This window comes from Sphaeramia orbicularis, chromosome 4, assembly GCF_902148855.1.
Source record: "Sphaeramia orbicularis chromosome 4, fSphaOr1.1, whole genome shotgun sequence".
NCBI classification, from domain to species: domain Eukaryota; kingdom Metazoa; phylum Chordata; class Actinopteri; order Kurtiformes; family Apogonidae; genus Sphaeramia; species Sphaeramia orbicularis.
Window position 1 is genome coordinate 31,764,051 of NC_043960.1, and position 22,843 is coordinate 31,786,893.

The following is a 22,843-nucleotide window of genomic DNA, read 5'->3' on the forward strand; positions in this document are numbered from 1 at the left end:
TAAGGTTTAGGTTCAAATAGTTTTTAACATTCAATCATGCACTTTACTGGCCAAAGCTAAAATGACTTGGTTATGCATTTGTTGTTCATGGCATATGAAAGAAACCACCGTTTTAATATAGGAAGTCAAAGAGATCACAGACACAATGCGGATGTTAGGTGGCATTCATACAAAGTTAGCACAGTTAATGGTTGTAATATGCAAAGCTACTGTTATTGATTCAGACCATAAATGTAGAATGTAATGACCGGTTGATGGGCAGCACAGAAAGTTTATGACATTCAGCAGTTTTTTATTCATCATCATTGCAGTTCTTTTTTGTAGTTCAGTTCCTTTTTCAGTTGAATTTGGCTAAAAAATACAATTAATCATAGGATGTTTAGGTTTAAACTACATCTAATTACTTACAGGTAATGCATTATTGTATGATGACACACAAAGAAGAGGAGCATTTATCTCAAACATGCTCCACTGTAAGGAGAAGTTATATTTCAATATTAATGCATTTGTAAATAGGATAACATTTTAAGTAATTATTTGAGTTGTATGTGACTACAATTAATGTTTGGGCCTTGTGAGTTCCTTTCATAAGATACTTATTTATTTATTGGCAGTTTGCTTTCTCAATATGTACTATTTTTTAATTGTTTTTTCCGTGTTTGTAAAAAAAAGTCATCGTGTTTGAGATTAAGTATATTAACAAATTGTTTTTTCTGTCTTTGTTTACAGGCCTGTTGGAATGCCAAAAATGGAGAAAGTTTATTTACATAATCCTAGCTCAGAAGAAATTAGTTTGATATCAATATCAGCAACAACAGCACATTTTCATGCATCATTTTTCCAGAATAGGGTAAGTAATCACCACTGAGTAATGACTGTGTAAGCACTGATGCAATATCACCATCAGACAAACTGTCACAAACAAATCAGATCTTTGTCGATAACAGAGGCTGGCTGTTCTGTAGCGTTTCTTTTATCTCATTATTTGTCACGTTGTCATCGGTTTTTACACACATGATCAGGAAACACGGTGCATTTCAGTATGATGATAATATGGGACACAAATTGCATGTGCCAGGGCAACATGTGCCCACACCAGTGATCTCTGGGGATTGTAGTGCACTGCTATCCAGTGGCACTGTATAAAATTAATGTCTGCACACAAAGACCCAGTAAAGTAAGACTTGAAAAACTATCAGGTTATGGCGAGGATTGGGTGTACGATCTTCCATAATATGAAGTATCCCTACCAGTTATTAAGAACAACAAGCATGAATGCAGGATACAACATCCCTAGAGGATGCCTCCAAAATAACTCTGACATACTTGTGCATAAACATCGTGTTTTTCTGCGAGGTAAACTTGTCCTGTGGTTCGTATACTGTGACAGCCACAGTGGAAGACAAACTCTGCTCATTTATTGTGTGCAGGAATATAGTGTTACTCCAAAGGACATTTTTTTCACATATTAGAGAAAGAATAATGTTTTCTGAAGAGCATGTGAACACTCCCCTCACAGGAAATACCTGTTCTGTGGCTTGAGGCGCAATTGCTGTACAGATAATTTAGAAACAAGGTTAGGACTCAGTGTGTGTATGTGCTTTAATGCTTATAGTGTGTAAGTTAAGATGTCTAGAGGAGGATGTTTAGGTTTCTGCAGATGCTCCACAATTCTGTATGCAGGCCTGAGGTTCATACATGTTTCACTGTTTGTTGAAAATAATGTGTTATTTTGACTGAAAATCATGTAGTGGAAGAAACTCCAGGGTATGTACAGATAACAATACAAAAAGATGGACAGTATGTATAAACAATGATTCTAGGATCATTCTAGGTCAATCTAGGTAAATCCAGTTGCTACTAGCTAATGGGACATTACAAAGATGGGTTGGGTGTTTTCTCACATGGCTTCAGTCCTCTTTCATTGTCCCAGGCTGGCAGAGAGACAAGGGGCGTGTCCAGTTGAAGACATGGGTGATGCCATATAAGGCCTATAAACTACAGAAGTACAGCTAGGGGTGGATCTTAAGTTTGGATAAAAATGTGTATACTTGAAAAAAACAACTTCAAATCAGTAGTGAAAACAGCTAGACACACATTCAAAGTACATGTTTATTATAAAACATAAGCTGTAGTGAACAATAAAAAGTATCACATGATTTCATTTGTTGTTAGAAAGGAGGTCATTCCTTAGTACATGCGTCAGGCGGTGTGGATAAAAAGCACATCCCAAAGTTTGGGATAGATGGATCTAGACAACACTGATGTGTCCTCAGTCAGTTTTAAATCTAGAATATGGACATACTGACATTCTTGCCTGTTTGTAAATGTGTAATCACTTGATGTTTTTCTATGTAAATTAACTTTGTTTTTATTTTTCCTTTTAGTTTTATGAGCCCTCTCATGAGCTCTTTCATAATAAACTTTTGGCTTGAATTGAGTAAAGAAAAAAATTCTAATAATTACAAAAACATGTAACAGAGATACTGAGGAAGCACTACAGACAGAAATGCTCAGTCATGCCCAATGGGAATAAGATTCACAGAGCTTCTATTTGGTGGTCGTTCTGTTGATAGTTTTGAAAGGTGGTGGTTGAACAATCTCTTGCTTCAGCATACCAAGAGATTTTGGACAATTCCATGCTCCCAACTTTGTGGGAACAGTTTGGGGATGGCCCCTTCCTGTTCCAACATGACGGTGCGTCACTGCACAAAGCAAGGTCCATAAAGACATGGATGACAGAGTTTGGTATGGATGAACTTGACTGGCCTGCACAGAGTCCTGACCTCAACCTGATAGAACACCTTTGGGATGAATTAGAGTGGAGACTGAGAGCCAGGCCTTCTCATCCAACATCAGTGTGTGATCTCACAAATGCGCTTCTGGAGGAATGGTCAAAAATTCCCATAAGCACACTCCTAAACCTTGTGGAAAGCCTTCCCAGAAGAGTTGAACCTGTTATAGCTGTAAACGGTGGATCAATGTCACTTTAAACCCTACTGATTAAGAATGGGATGTCACTTAAATTCATATGTGAGTCAAGGCAGGTGAGCGAATACTTTTGGCAATATAGTGTTTCTGTCTGACTTCCAAATGCTGACTTTCTCCAACACCTTTGTCCCTCAAGTTTCTTCCTCTTTTAAAGTTTGACATAGTTGGATTGCTAAAGATTTCTGCAAGTATGGACCATTATAGGGGTTAATCTTATGCAATAAACCAGATTTTGCTTAGGTTTTTTTTTCTTGTTCATGAACTTCTCTGCTTTTTGAGTCTACTCTTTCATTGGTACATACAAGTCAATCCTCTTGATTATTTCTTCCTCTATTAGACTTTGATAGCATCTCTTCTTGACTTTCCTTGAATTGTTGTAACACATCAAATAGTCGTCTGAGTCTAGTGAAGTGACTTTTGTGTAGACTTTTCTTAAGAGTTGTAGCTTGAAAGTTTTTAGCATGAAAAAGTGTATTGTGGTTTATAAGAGTCGAAGACATCATCTGTTGTTTCAGTTATGTCAAAGAAATAATGTCCTCGTGGCTCTGAGTGATTGAGTGCAAATAAAGTTGTTTTCTTTCATCGGAACTGAAAACACAGTTTCATTAAAAATTCAAAATTGCAGATCTACAAGTCTAGAACAAAAGCCATTTGTGTAGTTTTTTTTTTTTTTTTTTCCTGTAGTGAATACCAAAATAAACGTATCTTCAGGACATGGGACCTCAGTTCACAAAAACACATTCACTGGTTGGGAAGACTGTTTGCTTTGGAATCCTGTTGTAGTCTGTCATGAGATGTATAAGACTATATATATATTTAGCTCTAGGATAGATAAAATCTACAGGGCAATAATTTTTCATCTTTTTTTAGCAATGGCTGCACTGTTCTTTACTGTTGATAGTGTATATTAACTGTTTACCTTATGTTCTACTTTTTTTTTTTTTTTCCGGAACCTGCTGATGCAGTTGATACTATAATCCCCAGAGATCTATGCTGGTGTCACTTAATCCATGTCTTTCACTTTAGTATTTTTTATTCTGTTTTTCTAGCATAATTGTGTACATGTTGGAAACTTGATGACAAAACTCAATTTTTGCCCAATATGTTCCTTACTTTACTGTACATCACTACTTCAGTTGAAAAATTTAGGATGCTGGGTTTATATCCTGTCACCTTGAAGTACATGTATTTTATAACCAGTTGTATTTATAGTTGTTAAGATGTAATGCATAGAAGGTCTATGTGCTGCCTTTTTGCTACGGCCTGTATCTTCCTTTTCTCACAATAAAGTGACTATAAGAAATGTTTTTAGGAGGAAACAAAGGTGCAGCCACATACTCCCTCACCACTAAAATGCTAAAGTTAGAGTGCAGCTGTAAAGTTTTCATAGCAGGGGGATCTTTAGAAGTCAGGTGTTGTGTGTGGAAGTGTGTTTTGGGGTCTCAGCTGTGGGGACGTCAGGACATAACCTACAATTTCCTCTGTGTGTTAATGAGAGGCACTACTATCAATGACATGATTTTTTTGGTGTTCTTTCTGCAGATAATTCCACCTGGAGGGAACACGTCATTTGATGTTGTGTTTCTGGCTCGGGTAGTTGGGAATGTAGAAAACACTTTATTTATTAATACATCACATCATGGAGTCTTTACATACCAGGTACAGACAGACACTAATGTTCTTTTGCAAGGTGAAACGTTTATTGTTGGGGAATGGTGTTTAATAGTTTTTCGTTTTTCTCCTTTTGCTTCAAAGGTGTTTGGGGTTGGAATCCCGAACCCATACAGGCTGCGGCCATTTATAGGGGCCAGGGTCCCAGTAAACAGCAGCTTCTCACCTCTAATAAACATCCACAACCCATACAGTGAACCACTGCAGGTAAGAAAGAGCTAATGGAAGTATGAGGAGCTAAACTTTCATTTGTTTCTTTGTTAAACTGCTGAGACAGTGTCTATATGTATAAGGAGTATATTAAGTAAATTTTAAGTTCTGACATTCTCTAATTTACAAGATGTTCTAAATTTGCAAGCCAAAAATTCAGAAATTTTGAGTGTTCTCTGATGCTATAAAGTCAATTCTGATTTTCCATGTTAATTGTGTTGTGATGTACATTTTAAGAAAATCTCTCTTGACTGTACAATGTATGTTTGTGAACATTTTTAAACTTAATTCTGCCTTTTCATAATAACCATATGAATTTTTTTTGGAGAGAAGTTAAGTACTTTTGTTCTGTATGATTTAATTAGAACGTGTTTGTACTTTTTCATCTAATATTCACCACTATTGTGGAGTATTACAGTACTAGCAATACATATGGTATCATGTCCCTACTGTAACCGCATAATGTTGTGTATTAATGTTGAAATTATTCTGCATTGTACAGCAGCAGCACAATAACAGTCTAATTTCCTTTCTTCTTTCTAAAACTTTTTCTTGCACATGTATTTTTTCTGAGAAATTACTTCCCTCCTCGGCTTTTTTTCATAACTCACAATACCCCTAATACACTGTGTTTCTACTCAAGGTTGTAGAGATGTATTCCAGTGGTGGGGATCTTCATTTAGAGCTTCCCACTGGTCAACAAGGAGGCACTATAAAATTATGGGTGAGTGTCATGTATCAGCCTGTTTGTTTTCCTATTCATTATAATTTTTTTTTTAGGTTTCACAGCTGAGTCACTGTTTCTCCTGCCCTTTCCTTTTGCCCTTTTTTCAGGAGATTCCTCCATTTGAAACAAAGGGCGTCATGAGAGCCAGTTTTTCGTCAAGAGACGTAGACAACCACACCGCTTTCATCAGAATCAAAACCAACGCCCCCAATGAGGACCAGTTCATCATCCTCCCTGTAGAGGTGGAGGTCACCTCAGGTATGTTACTTAACTGCAATACTGTGTCCTATTGTCTAGCAAACATCAGATCCAGCCAGTGTCTGTAATACATCTGTTTTGACTGTCTGCATTTTCCCTTTCCTTGTTCTTGTTTTTTTTGCAGCACCTGGTATATATTCCTCCACAGAAATGCTTGACTTTGGTACGCTGCGGTCACAAGGTAAATCTACAAGTCTCAAGCAACATGGAAGTCGTTCCATTTTTTTTAAAGTAACCTTCTTCTGGTCCTCTTTGCTAACCTGTTCTCTTTCTTAACTATAATGTGTTGCAGATCGTCCAAAACTGCTGAATCTACACCTTTTAAATTCAGGAGCAAAAGATGTTCCAATAACAGTAGGTGTCTTTAAAGGGGTCATATTTTGCTAAACCCACTTTTATTAGTCTTTGGTACTTTTATTTGTGTATTTGGACCCTAATAGTTCAACAAGTTCGAATTTGAACCTTCCAGGTGCTGCAAAGCGATCTTTATATTAATTTTGGCAAAAATCGAGTGGATTTCTACAACCTGTTTTAATTCCTTCTTAATTTGTTACGTTTTATAACGAGTTATATCACGACATTTGCACATGTAATGTCAAGACTTCTGACAAGCATTTCTTCAATTACACCATAATTGTTTGTCCGCAGCAGTGGTTGTAGTCCATACTGAAAATATGTCCAAACTTTGAGCTCATTACCTAAAATTTTCAGTTGTTGGTTGTATTAACGAACACAAGTGGCTGAACAGGACAGAGCAGCACAGTCAACAACCTGGAGGGGGTGGGGTGTGAAGTGGCTCATGTGCATTTAAAGGGCCAGCACTCAAAGCGACCTTTCTGGTGTCATTACTCAGAAATAGGGTTGAAGATGGACCTGTGGAGTTGAATTAATGAAGAATTTAGACCCAAGCATAGCATTTACAGTTTAGACCACAGGGAAATGTTTTAAAATGCATAATTCCATTTAAAAAAGCAAAATATCGCTCCTTTAAGAAAATCAATCAATATTAATTTCTCATAAACTAGTCATCTTCCATGTAACATAATTTCCTTTGTATTACTCCTTCACAGAGTGTACGTACAACACCATCAAATGAAGCAGTGACAGTAGATTTCAAAGCAGTTACACTGAAAGCAGGAGAGAGCAGATATACCAAAGTTGCAAGTATAAGTTTTGATGGTAAGTTATGTTTTCTTTTCATTTGGTGGAAACTATTCTGTTGAAATTTTGTTTTCACAACCTCCCACTGTTGTTTTTCTTGAATATGTTCACATATTAATAGTCATAATTAAATGTTTATGTTACAGTTGACAGATACTTGATAGGTTTGCTTTCAGAGTTTCACATTATGTCCTGACTCTCGCAGTTTTTTTGCACTCTTTGGTTTAGAGTTGCATAACTTCCTCCAATGTGGCATTTAGTATCTTTTTTGCACTGAACTTATCCGTTGTTTCGATCTGTTTTTTCATTGCAGCTTCAAAAGCGAGAAGACCATATCAGTTTTCCGGAAAAATAACTGTGAAAGCAAAAGAAAAGAGTTACTCTAAGCTTGAAATCCCATACCAAGCAGAAGTTTTAGAAGGGTGAGTCAGTCATTTAGTGGAGCTACAGAGATGGGCAGTAATACATCAAAATGTCTGTTTGAAATGACAAAAATACCATCGAAACAAACTGAAAGCAGCCATTTATAGCCATGTTGACAAACACTGAAGAAAGAACCACCTGAACTGTAATCGCTCTCACTCTGAACAAACACAAACAGCCAGAGTAATGTGTCAAAGAAATGTGTAGTTAATTTATCAAAGCAACAGTTAAACATGGAGGAAAAGTTGACAGTAAATTACAATGAAGATGTCAGAAACATGAGATGTAACAATAAAAGAGATTATCATACTAAGTGTAAATAAGAGATAAAAGAATGTTTCCAAACCAGGATGGTTCTATCTGTAGTTTGGATTAATAGAAGTTAAGTACTATGTATATGTAAGTTCCCAATAATATTCTTTATAAATTGATTTTCAGATTTCTTGCCTTTTAAACCTTGGTATGAAGATATCTTGCAGTATTTAATTACAAATTGCCTTTTATTTCTTTCTGCAAAATACAAATTACAAAATACTCAAAATAATTAAATGTGTATTATTTTTCTGCATATTGAGCCTGTCTTATGTGTCTGTATCTGTGTAAAAATGCTACTTCCTGTGACAAAGTAGCACACTTTTTGTCAAGAATTTTGCTTCAGTTTCTGTGATCTTTAAAGAAAATTAAATAAATGTTACCTTCAGTAATGTTACCTTCAGTTTAATAGCTATGAAATATAACATTTGTAAAGTTGTATTTTTAGGTAGTGAGCCACACAAAGGAAAATACAGATTACAAATTTCAGTTATTTTACGAACCTAAAAGCTTCAGGGCTTTTCAGAACACCTACAAGGTTGGAGCCACTGTTTGTTAGATAAAATGCAGCTAATCCTCTTTCATCAGCAGCGTATGTAACAAAAACATGTATTTATTCAATAAGGAATAATTTGTGTCCTTGTCATCATGATCAAAACTAAACATAATTAAATTTAATGTAGCATTTTATTTTAAAATCATTTAATTGAATTACTGCCCACTTCTGCATTAACAGTACTTTTCTTAATATTAACTGTTGAACTATATTTAGACCATATTTCTAAAGGTGTCTCTGTCCTGTTGTCTCCTGTGGCAGCTACCTGGGCTTTGACCACACAGCTACCTTGTTCCATATCAGGGACAGCCCAGTCGACCCAGTGGACAGACCCATATTTCTCACAAATGTCTTCAACTTTGCAATCCGGATACACAATGTGTCCTTGCCTGAAGAGGCCAAAACCATGTTTAATGTGAGTGTCTCCACAAGTGGAAAACTAATGGGGTTATTCTGTTCACTACATAGAGGGCAAAGTGATGACACTTCTTGTCTTACTGTCTGTTTTAGGTGCAAAACTTCAGCGCACCCATTGTTATTCCAGCTCACGAGTCGCGTTACATCTTTTCCCTCCTTTTTCGGCCCGTGCGACCCTCCATCCACATCGACAGCAACCTCCTGCTCATCACAAACGCATCTAAATTCCACCTGCCTGTCCGGGCTTACACAGGCTTCCTGGAGGTACAGTTAGTTGGAAATAACAAGCTGCTTTATCTCAGTGCTGCTGTCTTCTTCATAGGTAACACAAGGCTTGATAAGGGTTTGTTTGAGTAATGTGGTTTTATTTGTCGTCTGGTGTGAGCAGCCGCTAGTTCTGCCTCCCAGTCTGAAGGAAAACCTCTTGGACTTTGGTGTCCGCAGTGCAACAGACACCAGCAGCATCACATTTGTCGTGGTCAACAGTAATCCCATAGAGGTGAGCTCACACCCTAGCGCATTATGAAATCACTTAAGTGTGTTTTTATTTCTCCTTGGAGCTAAGTTTTCCAAAACACTGCTGAGTAGGACTGCAACATTCGACCACAATGTTATATCCTGATCCTGTCATTTCACACCTCACTAGAAAGGACACTCTGTATGAAGTCAGTTAATAAATAATATGGATAAAATGCTCCGTGCAAAGGCCTGTTTCTACATACATTTTGAGTAAGACAAAATAAGACACAGACTATATAAAGTTAGGCAAACAGGACATAAATATGAAATTAAGCAGTAGGTCTTAATTCCACATATTATCGGATTCTTGACTCTGATTGTTTGACAAGTGCATATTTTGCTGCTATGTTAAAAAAAAAAAAAAAACTCCTGTAGAATCTTATGGACTTAATTTTGAAGTAATAAAATAATTTTCCAATCAGTCAAATTGATTTCATCAGATCATTGGTTTCTTTCCTAAGTAGCCATATAACATATAAAGCAAGCCACTCAATATTGCAAAACAAACCCCACCAGGATAAAGTCTTGCACCACCCCGTCTGGGTTTATTTCATAATACTGAACAGTTGTACCTTATCCCATACATATCACACAACAATACTGCTCAGTGTATTGGGTAAGATTGTGATGGTCTCAAATATTTTAAACAGCTTCATCATGTTGTAACATAAACCTTTATGCTAATGTGTTCTTGGCAGGGTGACAGTGGTTAAAGGTTGAAAAATGTACAGGCACACATTGTTCAGTGAAACAACCAATATCCCAGTGTTGAGGATCTGATGCACATTTAATCCATTTAATATTTTCACACCACCTTCTGTCCTCCAGTTGGAGATCAAGTCCTGGCTTGTCACTGGAGACAGTCTTTCTATGGAGTTGCTGAAAACAGAGAAAGGAAACACAACAGTAGCTCTGAGTCGCCTGAGAGAGCTGCAGAACACCTCCGCCTCCCCTCACAGAACAGTAAGACCTCCACATTTCAAAGAACCATCAGTGCAATGTTTTATCCTCATCACATCAGTTTAGCAATAGTGTTGCCAGTATATACAGGCCCTCTTTAAAATTGGTAGTAACTTTTAGCAAATACTACTGCTTTTTCAATGTTGTCTAATCAATGTGCACTGTGTGTATTTTATGTATTAAAAACAACTATAGTTAAAGATCCTGAATGCAACAAAACATTGTCATTTGGCCTAAAAGCAAACATAATTTCCAGTGAATTTTGATCCACTAATCACCTCATAAATGCAGCTCTACTTAACATCCCTCCATGAAACCATGTCAAATTTCTGATGAATAACAGGAGCAAGATGTGAAAGGTCATTTAGTATTAGTATTATCCAGCTGTGTGTGTTTTAGAAAACTATTCAAATGGAAATAAACTCTTAGAAAACATGTTTTAAGTTTTTGTCTTTGCCAGTGAAGTCTACATTCCATTTCAGTTTAATGCCAGTAATGAAATACTTTGTCTTTTCTCTCTTTTTGAATCAAATCCCTGACAATAAACGTCTCCAAGAAGAGAACAGCGAGACTGATGATGTACTGAATGTCTTATTCGCAGTTTTTGTCTTTAGCTGTGGCTATGTTTCTTTGACTTTTTTTCTCCAACTCTTTTTGGATGCCTTCACCATGTCATCGATTTCCTTAAACCACAGATGAAAAATCTAACATTGAAAGTCAAAAAATGTAAAGGAAAACAGTAAAATCTAAACTAATAGAGAAAGTAATTCATACTAAATTAGATTGAAAACAAAAAGTTGAATAAAAGCACAATGAAAATCATCTGAAAGGCTGCTAATGCACCTGATTCTTCTCTTCAAAGGTGATATTAGCATCTGGCTACTATGCTGCATTTAGAGTGACACTGGTGGCCAAAGCACTGGAGGGAACGTATGACGGAGCCATACATATAACCACAGATTACGAGGTAGGAACAGCAGCCTGACTGATATCTGATCTGCAGTTCTTTCAAATGAATGCAACAGTAGAATACAGTCTAATGATTGTGTTTTGTTTTTTTGGTTTTTTTTGCCAGATATTGACCATTCCGGTGAAAGCTCTCATTGCTGTGGGCACATTAAACAGCTCTCCTAAACACATTGTTTTGCCACCATCATTTCCTGTAAGTAACTTAAACTGCACACTTTACCCATTTTGTTCTGCAGTGGTATACGCTTCAACTTCCTGTGTGATGCCTGAGGTGTTATCTCTCTCAACATGTCTGAATATGTCTGTTTTTTTTTTCTGTAGGGGAAAGTTGTTCACCAAAGCTTCAGCATACAGAGCTCTTTTACACAGAAAGTGAGGCTCCAACAGATCCGCTCACTGACAGAAGATATTCGCTTCTATTATAAACGGCTCCGCAACAACAAAGACGAGCTGGAGCCCAGACGCAAATCAAAGGTTGGCCCTCATCACAGAGTCAGATTAGAGAGGTGTTTTTTGTCCTTAAACACATAAACTTAATTTGCTTTCCACTCCATCTTTTTCAGGTGGCAAATATTTATTTTGATGCCAGCTTGCAGTGTGGTGATCACTGTTATGTGGGGCTGCCATTTGTGCTTAAATGTAAGTGTTGTTTGATTTGTAGCTGTATGCTTACATCCAAGTCTTACATAAGTTTGACAGAAATGTTCTATTCTTCCACAGCTGAGTCCAAGCCACATGGACTGGCTCTGCAGGAGGATATATGGGACGCTGATGTGGATCTTCATCAGAAGCTTCTCAGACGGTGGAAGGAACTAAAAGAGCGCTCAGGCCACAAGTAAGCACATCAGCAATAAGGCCTCTGTTATCAGATTTCACTGCTACATTAGTTGTTGCACGCTAGCTGTCTATTTCTAGGGAAGTCACAAGGTTTTTCTTTGTTACCAAAGGATTGAAGCCATGTTTGAAGTCAACACAGACCTACAGAAAAATGTGCAAGCTAAAATAACAGCGCAGTTGACCTGGCCCTCACTGGTCAACTCTTCACAACGAATTCTGTTCCCTCTGACCAACACAAACAGCTCCTCTGTGAGTACACGCAATCCACCTCTTGTTAGTACAAATGCAGGAATGTTTTAAGGTGTTGGTATTGAATGAATGTGTTGAAGACTGACGTGAGATGTTTGATCCTATACAGGATGAAGAGGTGATTCTACAGAACCCAGCTGATGTCCCAGTCTTTGTCCAAGTTCTCCCCTTGGCCCTGTTACCCAATCCCTCAGTATTTTCTGGAAAACTGGCTGACAGGTAGGGAGTCTCAGCAAAATCCAACAGTCCAGCATAAGAAAATATCAACACGTTTTCCAAAGCTGTATCATTTCTCCAAAGCATTCTATAAGTTTTTAATTCGTAGAGGGAGTGCTTGAGTTTGTTAGATGTCATAAAACACATTTCCAGGTTCAAACACACATTACCAGTGGAGACTGTATACTTGTTTGCTGTAATTTCTTTCTTTAATATGGCATCATTCAATGATCAGAATGGGCTAATTTCATTTATTTAAACAAATACATTTATGAATTCAGGTTTCCGTAGATGTCTTAAATACTGTTTAAGCTTAGGGCCTGTTTAAAGTGCATCACTTCGCTTTGCTCTCAGCTGTGTATTGATATAAATCATTATTTTATTTACCTTCCCCTGAGATGGACAGCACAGTAAATGGCTGACAAATGAAACATGAAGTCTGAGGGTGTGAAATGCCTCATAAGAGTCTACTTCTACATTAGCATAATTGATAAAGATCTGGTTTCAACCCATACAGTGGGAACTACTGTTAGCTAGTTAACATGCTAATGTTAACTTGTGTCAAGCTTTGTTTTCCCCCCTTCAGACTGTTGTTTTTTTTTTTCATTTTATTTATGTATTTGGACAGGGACAATGCACAATGTACATTAACCTTAAAAAGGAGAGATGTAGTGTGCCACGTTGTAGCACTAGTGTTAATTTCCACCTGTAGTCCCTGGGCAGGCTGATGTTATCATTAAAAAAACACAATAAAAACTAAAACATACAAGAAATGGTAAAAAAAAGGCATTTCTATAACTCCATCTATATAAAAAAAATTAATTCACATCCAACCATTCACTTTTATTCATCCCACTGCAGTCTGTCACACACACCCTAAACATGTTTACATCACATTACATTGTGTCTACAGGTTTGGTTAGAGGGTGGCTGTTTTTTCACCATGTGGGAGAATGTGTGATAGTTTGTAATTGTCAGTAGTTTTGTTGGTAATGTATTCTTGTAATTTTACTTATTAACTTTATACACTTTATCCACTTCCTCTGCTCTTTATCATAACATTTAAAAAGGTAGAATGACAACTGAATGTGTTTTATGAACACAGTACTACAGCAGATTAAAAACAGAGGAATAAACAGGATTGTGCCAGGAAGTAGGATACACCCCCTCAGTTGGGACTGAGAATGAAAAAACAAGGAGAAACACAGCTGCATTTAGGAAGAAACTGAAAAAACAGGAATTTAACTAAATAATTATCAGTTCAAATTAAAGACGGTAGCTTTCAGCAGGAGTTTGGAAGAAGACATATATAATGTTTAATCTAGAATGTTTGGGAATTGCTGTATTAGGACATACTGAATCTTACCTGTCATACGAAGTGGCACGGTGATGTGAGTGTTGGAACATAGTTTTGGTCCTTCTGCCTCTCAGTGGGTGTAACTCCACCATGGTGCCACTTGAATATCCACTGTAGAGATATACATCAGACAATATGATTTTGTAATGTGTTGGAACTCCTGATCATAGGATTGCAGTGTTGTGATCTGTCTTCAATTATTTGAGTCACGCCACTCCAACATAATATCATAAACTTAGATGGGAAGTAGCATAAAAGTAAACTTTACAGATTATACATATAGTAGTGTGTTCTGTATACCATGGCAATCATAATAAATCACCTTATTTACAGTATAATTATGTCCATTGATTATTGCCCCCATACAGCCTCATTAATTATATTGTCTTCTCTGTTTTTTCAGGTTACCATTAGGAAATTTATCCAATATCAACATTGACACAAATACATTAGAGTTCCAGGTTCATAGAAATCAAGTAAGTATTAAAAGAGCAACAGCTAAGTTCACAATTTTGCAGGAATTCCACCGCTGGTTGTTTGGCATACACTGTAATTGCATTGCTAACACATGGTCCTGTTGTGTGTCCATGAGGCAGCATGTGGAAGTTGTTTGCCTGTAACAAGCCCTTTGTTTGTTTGGCAGACATCTGTAATGAAGAGCAGTACAGGGTTTGTAGAAGGATCAACCAGACCCTTTGTGTTCAACCTCTTCCTGCTGCCCGGTGAAGTCAAATCATTCAGCGTCAGGTTCACACCCATCAGCAATCACAGTGTCTCCTCCCTTCTCATCATCAGGTAACATGTTTTGGAAGCCAGACTCACTGTTTGACACTCACCTTCTGTAAATATGCATCACCCTACTAAAAATAATCTGTACTCATTGGGATCTTGTTTTAGGAATAACCTGACTGTGATTGATACAATCGTACTTCATGGGCGAGGTACAACTGAGAGCCTGAAAGTTGCGGGGAAGGCTCCGGGCCAAGGCAGCTCACTAAGGTTTAAGATGACTGAGGCCCTGCTTAAAGACTGCACAGAGAGTGAGTTTACCACATTTCTGATCATTCCAACTGTTGGCCATTTCTATCCCAACTAGAAAGACAGTTAATTCTGGCAAAGCATCAGCATGATCTCTTAATATCAGTAAAGGTTTCCACAGGTTCTTAAAAGATCTCAAATGCACAGTATGTAGTTTGTGCTTCTAGGGGTCTAAAATAAAAATAATGTGATATTTTAATGTAGAGTATGATCATGGGAGATGTTTACTGACAAGGTAGTGCACTACAGTTTTATTCACATTGTGTTTAATGATTTAGATTCACGATATGTCATTCTAATAAAATATCCATAACACTAATGTTATTAAACTGAACAATTAAACCGACAGTTAAATTTAATCAAAAACATAATTGAAGACTCCCTTAGTTGGACAATTTGTGTAAAAATTGTCAAAATAATCTTAAAATCTCAATATTAAAATGCCTTAATTATGATTTGATAGGTCTTAAAGGTTCTAACGTTGCACATACTTCAGCCTCTTTTACATGTGGTTGTGTGAAAAAAGGTGATCACACTTTAATGACACCACAAAATGAAACCAACCCATGACCAATAGTATTAAACAAACCGTTCAGCCTCGTCGGTGTTTGAGAGTGTGTTGCACTGTGGTATGTGGTTTAATGTAGTGTTTCTTCTCTTCAAAAAAGAGTTACTTGTAGAAGTGAAGTACTGAAAGCTTGTCTGTTAACACTACTTTCATCTTATTTGATTAAGTGTCAGTACTAAGAGCTGGCTTGAGTGCAGCTCATTTAGTGCTTGGATGAACCCTGTAGAAAATAAAGACGTTGAAGCTTGCTGCCTTTAGTGCAAGAAAACACTTTTCATGTTGGGTTTTTTGGCTTTAGAATGATAGAAAATATGGAAAAGCCACAAGTAACAGCTTACTTAACAATTTTCATTCATATTCTTTGTACTTTTCTACATTATAGATATTTAAATTTGCTTTCATTATGTTTTCTAAAAGGTCTTTGAATTTGAAGAAACATGCAAGAGGTTTATTAATTGTTTCATGTATCCCAGAAGACTAAAACCCAATGTCTGATTTTGATCACAACTTGACACTTTGGAATAAACTCCACCAGTATGTGCTTATGCATTTACACACTGGACATGTAGAAAATCTTAGCCTCTCAGCCCATGAATCTCAGTAATAATGACCTGCATACAAGTCCACTAATTTTCTCTGTGTTTATTTCTTCCAGAGACAAAAGTCAAGGAGCCAAACTTCACTCTCAAAAGAACTTTCAGAGTGGAGAACACGGGCCTGCTCCCAATCACAATCCGATCAGCAGAAATCAACGGTCAAGCCTGTGAAGGATATGGATTCAAAGTTCTCAACTGTCAAGAATTTGCACTCAAGCCAAATGCTTCAAAAGACCTCATCATACTGTGAGTGGACATGTGTGGGTTTGTCTTTTTGAGTCTTAAAGTGTCTTGTGCAGTTTGAAGAGCTTGTCAAAACAGTATGCATTGGAACTTTACTATGTGTTTGTGTGCTCTCTCCCCTCCCTTGTCCACAAACTCTATTAATACTCGCCTTCAGCGTCTCTGGCTGAGTAAGCTCTCAGTAAGAGGATGAATTGGCTCTCTGTCTGCAGCCTCTGCTCTAACCTCAGCTCTCATTTCACTTTATCACTTCAACTTCATGTTCATTCCCAACATGGTTTGAAACATACGCTTACGATCCCTTTACAGACAATGAAAATTCCACATAATGTCACAGTCAGTGCTGTAAATTGTCTTATAATAGCCAGTGGCCTTTTCAGGAATGGGGTTATATATTTTCCACAATCTGACACCAAACCGGGTTCCTCTTTTCAACAGAAATTCAGCAGGGTTAAAGCTGTGGGCAGCTAGCTTCCTGTGAAACAATTCCACATTTTAACAGCATGGGTGTCATTTAAAGTGTCGCAGCAGAGCGCAGCCTCTGAACTCATAGTTATATGTGTGCAGAGGTTATAGTAACAGTTATGGCCACTGGACCATGGGTTACTGAAGTAATTTATGTAAAAGTAACAAAAAGAGTAACTAACGTAAAGTAAACAACTGAACCAAGGTGTATACAAGCAGAACACTGCTTATACATTGTACATTGCTATTGCATTAGTCCAAGTCAGATGACTATATATAGTCATGCATTGCAAAATATTAGAAAAAAAATATTAAACAAAGAAGATGAAGCAATTGAAATTATCATTGTTTGCGATAAAAAAAAAAAAAAAAAATGTGTAAATAAGAAAATAATATCCAGGCTTTGTAAAAGTAAGTTTCTCAAAATAAGTGTCAACACTCATTATTGTTAACTCATAAAATCAAAACTATTATGTAAATTTTCCTTTTCACAGTTTTCACCACTGCTCAAAATGATTATTCTTAATTCACAAAAGTTGCAATCTTTAGTTTTTCTGTCTTAAAATGCATTTAAATTGAATGAAATGAAGCAGACGGTCTTAACATTGCCTGTAATTATTTGCAATTGTTCAGCTTGTTTTGTGAAAGATTGCAGGTGTAACAGAATGTAGACCCAGGACCTTTATTTACCTCAGTTACAGAAGGTAAAATTACTTTGTTTGATGCAGATTTATGACAGAGGCTCACATCTTGTGTTTAATAAGAAGAAAAGGTTATACATTAGTCTGAAGCCCTGTTTTGATCTGTTTTTGTTTATCTTGTTAAACTGAGACAAACTCAACATTTCCTATAAGCATTTGAAGTGAAAAACCTTCTACCAAAAATAAAATATCCATCTCTGAAAATACAACATCTATAGAAATATACTAGAGCTAATAATGGCTTTAACACATGTAAAGCATGTTTCATCTGTGAGATTTCCTGTAACAGCTACTGGAAAACATCTCTAATAATCCCTTATGTTATTGCTTTAGTATCTGTCTTTTGTTTTAAAATGGTATTTCCGTTGTTCATCCTAGTGTCTCAAATATCAGCTTCATGAGACTCAACATGTGAACCTGCTGTACTTTAGCTTCTCCAGAACTAAGAGAAACGATTCATAATTTTTTACACACAATCTGCACTTTCCTAGTATGTTATTCTCCAAACAAGATCAATAAGACTTGGTTGGTTGCATAGAAGACTAAAAGCCTTGTTTAGATCAGTAGTTGTTGCAGTGCACCTGTTCCCCTCAGCCACCACTTAACACCGTCTGCCTATAAATAGGAGCTCTACTTTGTGGTCCAGAGCATTTTAAATGAATGTGTTTCCTTCCTCTTGTTGCAGGTTTACACCCGACTTCACTTCATCCCGAGTGATCAGGGAGCTGAAATTGGTCACATGCGGGGGCTCTGAGTTCGTATTTGTCCTGAACGCCTCTCTGCCCTATCACATGTTAGCCGCATGTGCAGAGACCCTGCCCAGACCGAGCTGGGAGCTGGAGCTCTACATCATAGTGTCTCTCATTATGAGGTGAAGACAATTACATATACACGCTACACAACTACTAACTTATTGGATTTGTGCCATATGAGCATTCATAACAGGTTTTACACATCTTTTTGATTTAATAAAATTGCAAAGTTGTGTTTCTGCACAGATTCCATTGAACTCAAGTCCCAGAAACCAATACTGCATTTCCACCGGTATTAAAGACTCAACTTGACTTTATTATGCATGACCTGTTTTACATTTCCATTAAGTGATAGCAGGTACTTTTAGGTATGATTTTACCTGATTCCACCTTTGCTGAAGCTGATAATCTACTAAAAAGTGATGTGAAAATAAGCACACTACTGATCCAGAATCACTTCTGCATTATGTGCACCATCCTGCTCTGATGCAGGGTAATTATCAGTAGCCAAGCCAACACAACAGGTACATGATATTTACATACACTCTTACTGGTATGACAGGATGTAAATCATTCCTGTGGTCCAACTCAGAGGGGAGTGTAGTTATCAAAGCGGAAGAGTTACATTGAAGATGGCGTCACCATATGGTTATGTTTGGTCACTATGGCAACCAGCTGCAATTTTCACTTTGGAAATCCAGCAGACAAGTTGATTTGGTCGATTAGTCTAAGTATGTGTAAATAAAGAATTCTTCAGACCATTGATAGTTTATATTACACTTTGGTCTGAGGACCTGTGAAGGTTAGACAAGTTAATTCAATGATGTAAAAACACAGAATGTAATGGAGATGTTATTTTTGTGTTTGACTACACAGGAAAATGTACGTATAGGCATAGGACCTGGACTGTTCCTGAAATGAAATGTTGTAAATAATATCCAATCACATATGTTCGAACTTAATACCCCACTACTAAAGTCAGGGTTCCCACGTGTCCTGGAAAACCTGGAAAGTGACTGACAAATTTTCCAGTCATGGAAAACATGGAAAATGAGAAAAAACGGTAGAATGGAAATGGTTAAATTATCCTGGAAAATGATTTATCCTCCCCCTGCCTTCTGACCTTTTGTGCCTAAACTGAGATGAAACAAAGGAAATGGTTTTTCGGTGATTTATTGAAAATATACAAATATTTTTAGAGGAAGTGCAGGAGAGAAAGTAAGAGAGAAGAGAAAGTTGAGTTGGGAATTGCCCAATTGGACATTATAACTCCAGTTTGTCAGGCTAATGAAGTGATACACCGTAATCTGTGGGTGTGTTTGCATTATTCTATGATACATTTGTCATAATTATTATTCATAGATAAATTATAGCCATAAACTCCACATCAAATGTCTGAGTAATAAACATAGAAGCAATCTGGGCAAATGCAAGTTACAACTGTAGAAAAGAACACTTCCAAAGAATGAGGGGGACACAGGAATGTATTAGTGTATGACGTGATAGCTTGTCTCTCTTGCGGCTGAAAATGTCATGGAAAATAATTTCAAGGGAAGAGTGGGATAGTTCTTGAACCATCAGAAAATACTATCTCTAAAGCAGGGACTTTTGGGAAGTAAAATAAAATCTGTGGGACTAAATTTAGACCCTGGTCCCTGCAGTGGGAACAAACCAGCTCCCCCAAAGGTACATTGCTCCATGGTAAAGTTCCTGCTGTGGAAATGGAGCTAAAATGTTCCAAACTCAGAAAATGTCCACTTAATGTCAGATATCACACTGTTAAAATGAATGAAGGTGAATCTCAAACCACTCATTTGTTGTCTTTTCAGTTCCATGTTTCTGTTGGTGATTGCCACAGCCTATGTGGAGGCTAAAAGCATATGGGAGCCTTTTAAAAGACGAGTGTCTGTGGAATCCAACTCCTCCTTGGAGACCGGGAGACCATTTAATCTCAGGGATATTGTGCAAATTCACAGTGATTCAAAGTAAGTATGATATATAAACTGATCAAGGGATAAATGTGCAAATGTAGACTTTATAGGGCTGTATCCACAGATTTATCCTCTCAATGGTCCTCGTAACATCTTTTAGTTTTATGACACATACAGAAGACAGTTAGCAGATGCTGGACAGTGGATCTGTGTTGGTGGCTAACCACTGCCCACAGTTTTTCTGATGTCTGATGGCATCAGCACCAGTAGGGTGTTATCAGGAATTCAGTTTGCATGTTTAATCACAGGCAGCAGAAGTCTGTCTGTCTGTCTAGGACCTGTCTGTCTCCAACTTGACCTGTAGTAGGGCTGAACAATAAATACAGTATTATAGAAGTAGAAATAATAAATAGTTGGGTTTTTTGGGGATTTTTTTTACAGCTTTATCATTTTTCCATATCAACAACATTGACATCATTAAAGCATTTCTTACAAAAGTTGTGAACTAGCCCCCCCACCTGATCCAGGTGGCATTCCCACAAACACATCCACATAAACTGTCACATATCAAACGGGCAAACAGAACACCAAAAGAAAAAAACAAATATATGCAAATACAAAAAAACAAACAAACAAAAAAGACTCTAACCAATCTATGTTGATCATTATGGTCATAACACCAACATTCTGGACCTCTGGCATAAGAAAAAAGTCCCAGCAGTCAGAATATGGGCATTGAGAAGACTAGGACAGCAGTCAACAAGAAAGAAAGAAAGAAAGAAGAAAGAAAGAAGGAGTCAGGCAAAAGGCAGGCTCTTGATATGAGTTATGAACTGTGACCAGGTGCTGTCATATTTATCCTCCAACCCGTATAAGATATACCTCGTTTTTTCCAGAGCCAATCCCAACATCACCTCTCTAATCCAATGAACATAGGCAGGAGGGTTAAATGATAGTTTTTTGATGGAATTAAAATGTCAGGCTGTCCACACATCCTGATTGACCATCTTGGTGCACCTACAATCAAACTGCACAAAAATGAATAAAGTCAGGAGTTTCTTGTAAATAATTACAACAAATGTCAATAGTTAAGAAAAGGCCATCTGATAAAGGAGAGATTTCCAAGAAAGATGCTGTGTTTGCCTGTTGACATCCTCCACAGTTATGGGGCCAGGACCTCCAAAGCCCACTGGTGACATGACAGGATTTTGTTTAGCTTGGCAGCATCAAGAATTTACAGATCCACCTACATGCACCTACACTGGTTAAGTCTGTTTAATAATCAAAGATTAAAATGTGACACTGTGGAGTTAGTCGGTATGTTCTGTACTCGTTTTGACCCGGATGAATTATAGTATCTGGTCTCTTAACAAAACCGAAAGAGCAGATGCAGAACATACAGTTTAAGTTGTTCAACAGATTTTCTTTCATTACTCAGGTTAAATGATTACAGTGACTCAGCCCAGAGCTCCAGAGGATTATATGCATCCAGCAACGGAGCAGCGAGAGTCGGAGGCCGACAGGGCAGCAGCCGAACCTTCTCAGACTCAGACAGCCAAGATAAGAGATCCCGCATCGGCTTTAGCCGCCCATCTATGCAGCTCATCAAAGGAAGTACAACCTCAGGCCAAGACGGCCCTGTGTCTGCATGTCAGCTAACCAATCGCAAAGCTCGCAGTAAGCAACTAGACCTCCAGAGCCAAAGTTTATCCGGGTCATCGTTGCCTCACAGAGGTCTCTGCCCTGACGATGCAGAATATGCCAACCTGATAGGGGCCATGGACAACGACCTGGACCGTCCAGAACCTCTTAGTACAGAAGTTCTACCGGAGCAGGGCACTCAGTCTGCACAAAACAAAGGTATCTGCTTCATTTTCACCAGGAACTACTAAGAGATTAGGTTCTTTGTAATCATCTACAGATTTAAAGTAATAAATCAATATCATTTGCAGTTTTGGAATCCAAAGGGAAGCTACGAAGTAAAACAAAAGCCCAGAGGAAGAAGGAAGAGAAAGAGAAAAAAACAACAGTGAAGACTCAGGGAGATGAGCTTAAAGACAACCTGGCTGACAATGACGACAGCTCCTCCACCACTACAGAGACCTCCAATCCAGATGTGGAGACAAACATCAAAGAGGTATTGACATGCCATCTGAGTGGCATTATGACTGTTCAACCACAGAAAAACATGACAAAGAGCTATGACTAGGGATGCATTGATCCTGAAATCCTGAGCCAATGCCAATGGTTAAAATAATAATTTCACGATCACCAAAATGGACTTTTGTATTTGTTTACTTTGTTTACTTTGTTTTCATGTGTTTTCACGACCATCACTATGCAGATTATTATCAGGATGAATTTACATCTTAAGGCTACTGAAACAGAACTGAATGGAGTGTAGCTGGGCTTTCTCATCATGAGATGAGGAGCTCTTGCAACAACAAATAAAAATCATCTGCTTCCATCAGTGAATGTCACCTTATTTGCCAACAGGCCACTGACAGACAAAAAAGTAAATGCCAGCCGTTATCAGTGTTAGGTCAACTGTCTGGTGCATCACTAAGCCTCTCCCACATATTTGTCAGTCGGGGCACCTCAGGTTATTCTGAATGACTGTTACCATGGCAACAAAGTCTCTAAGCAGCTAACATTTTAGGACATTAATACTTAAAGATGAGATTGTAGCTAGTTATCAGAAAAAAATCATCATCCA

General features: G+C 37.6%; 1 protein-coding gene across 2 annotated transcripts in view; it reads left to right on the forward strand.

The window, feature by feature from the left end:
- tmem131 (transmembrane protein 131) overlaps positions 1 to 22,843 on the forward strand; it is a 38,694-nt gene that overhangs the window by 8,599 nt on the left and 7,252 nt on the right. For both annotated transcript variants that reach the window (XM_030132034.1, XM_030132033.1), the window contains exons 5-32: positions 730 to 850; positions 4,534 to 4,650; positions 4,747 to 4,869; positions 5,516 to 5,596; positions 5,707 to 5,857; positions 5,982 to 6,038; positions 6,150 to 6,211; positions 6,928 to 7,036; positions 7,332 to 7,440; positions 8,571 to 8,724; positions 8,820 to 8,990; positions 9,115 to 9,225; positions 10,074 to 10,208; positions 11,068 to 11,172; positions 11,281 to 11,367; positions 11,496 to 11,648; positions 11,738 to 11,813; positions 11,895 to 12,009; positions 12,122 to 12,260; positions 12,370 to 12,479; positions 14,237 to 14,309; positions 14,477 to 14,628; positions 14,731 to 14,873; positions 16,095 to 16,281; positions 18,130 to 18,315; positions 20,026 to 20,181; positions 21,566 to 21,987; positions 22,080 to 22,264. In XM_030132034.1, coding sequence (XP_029987894.1) covers positions 730 to 850; positions 4,534 to 4,650; positions 4,747 to 4,869; positions 5,516 to 5,596; positions 5,707 to 5,857; positions 5,982 to 6,038; positions 6,150 to 6,211; positions 6,928 to 7,036; positions 7,332 to 7,440; positions 8,571 to 8,724; positions 8,820 to 8,990; positions 9,115 to 9,225; positions 10,074 to 10,208; positions 11,068 to 11,172; positions 11,281 to 11,367; positions 11,496 to 11,648; positions 11,738 to 11,813; positions 11,895 to 12,009; positions 12,122 to 12,260; positions 12,370 to 12,479; positions 14,237 to 14,309; positions 14,477 to 14,628; positions 14,731 to 14,873; positions 16,095 to 16,281; positions 18,130 to 18,315; positions 20,026 to 20,181; positions 21,566 to 21,987; positions 22,080 to 22,264 — 3,790 coding nt within the window. The remainder of the gene's footprint in view (positions 1 to 729; positions 851 to 4,533; positions 4,651 to 4,746; positions 4,870 to 5,515; positions 5,597 to 5,706; positions 5,858 to 5,981; positions 6,039 to 6,149; positions 6,212 to 6,927; positions 7,037 to 7,331; positions 7,441 to 8,570; positions 8,725 to 8,819; positions 8,991 to 9,114; positions 9,226 to 10,073; positions 10,209 to 11,067; positions 11,173 to 11,280; positions 11,368 to 11,495; positions 11,649 to 11,737; positions 11,814 to 11,894; positions 12,010 to 12,121; positions 12,261 to 12,369; positions 12,480 to 14,236; positions 14,310 to 14,476; positions 14,629 to 14,730; positions 14,874 to 16,094; positions 16,282 to 18,129; positions 18,316 to 20,025; positions 20,182 to 21,565; positions 21,988 to 22,079; positions 22,265 to 22,843) is intronic.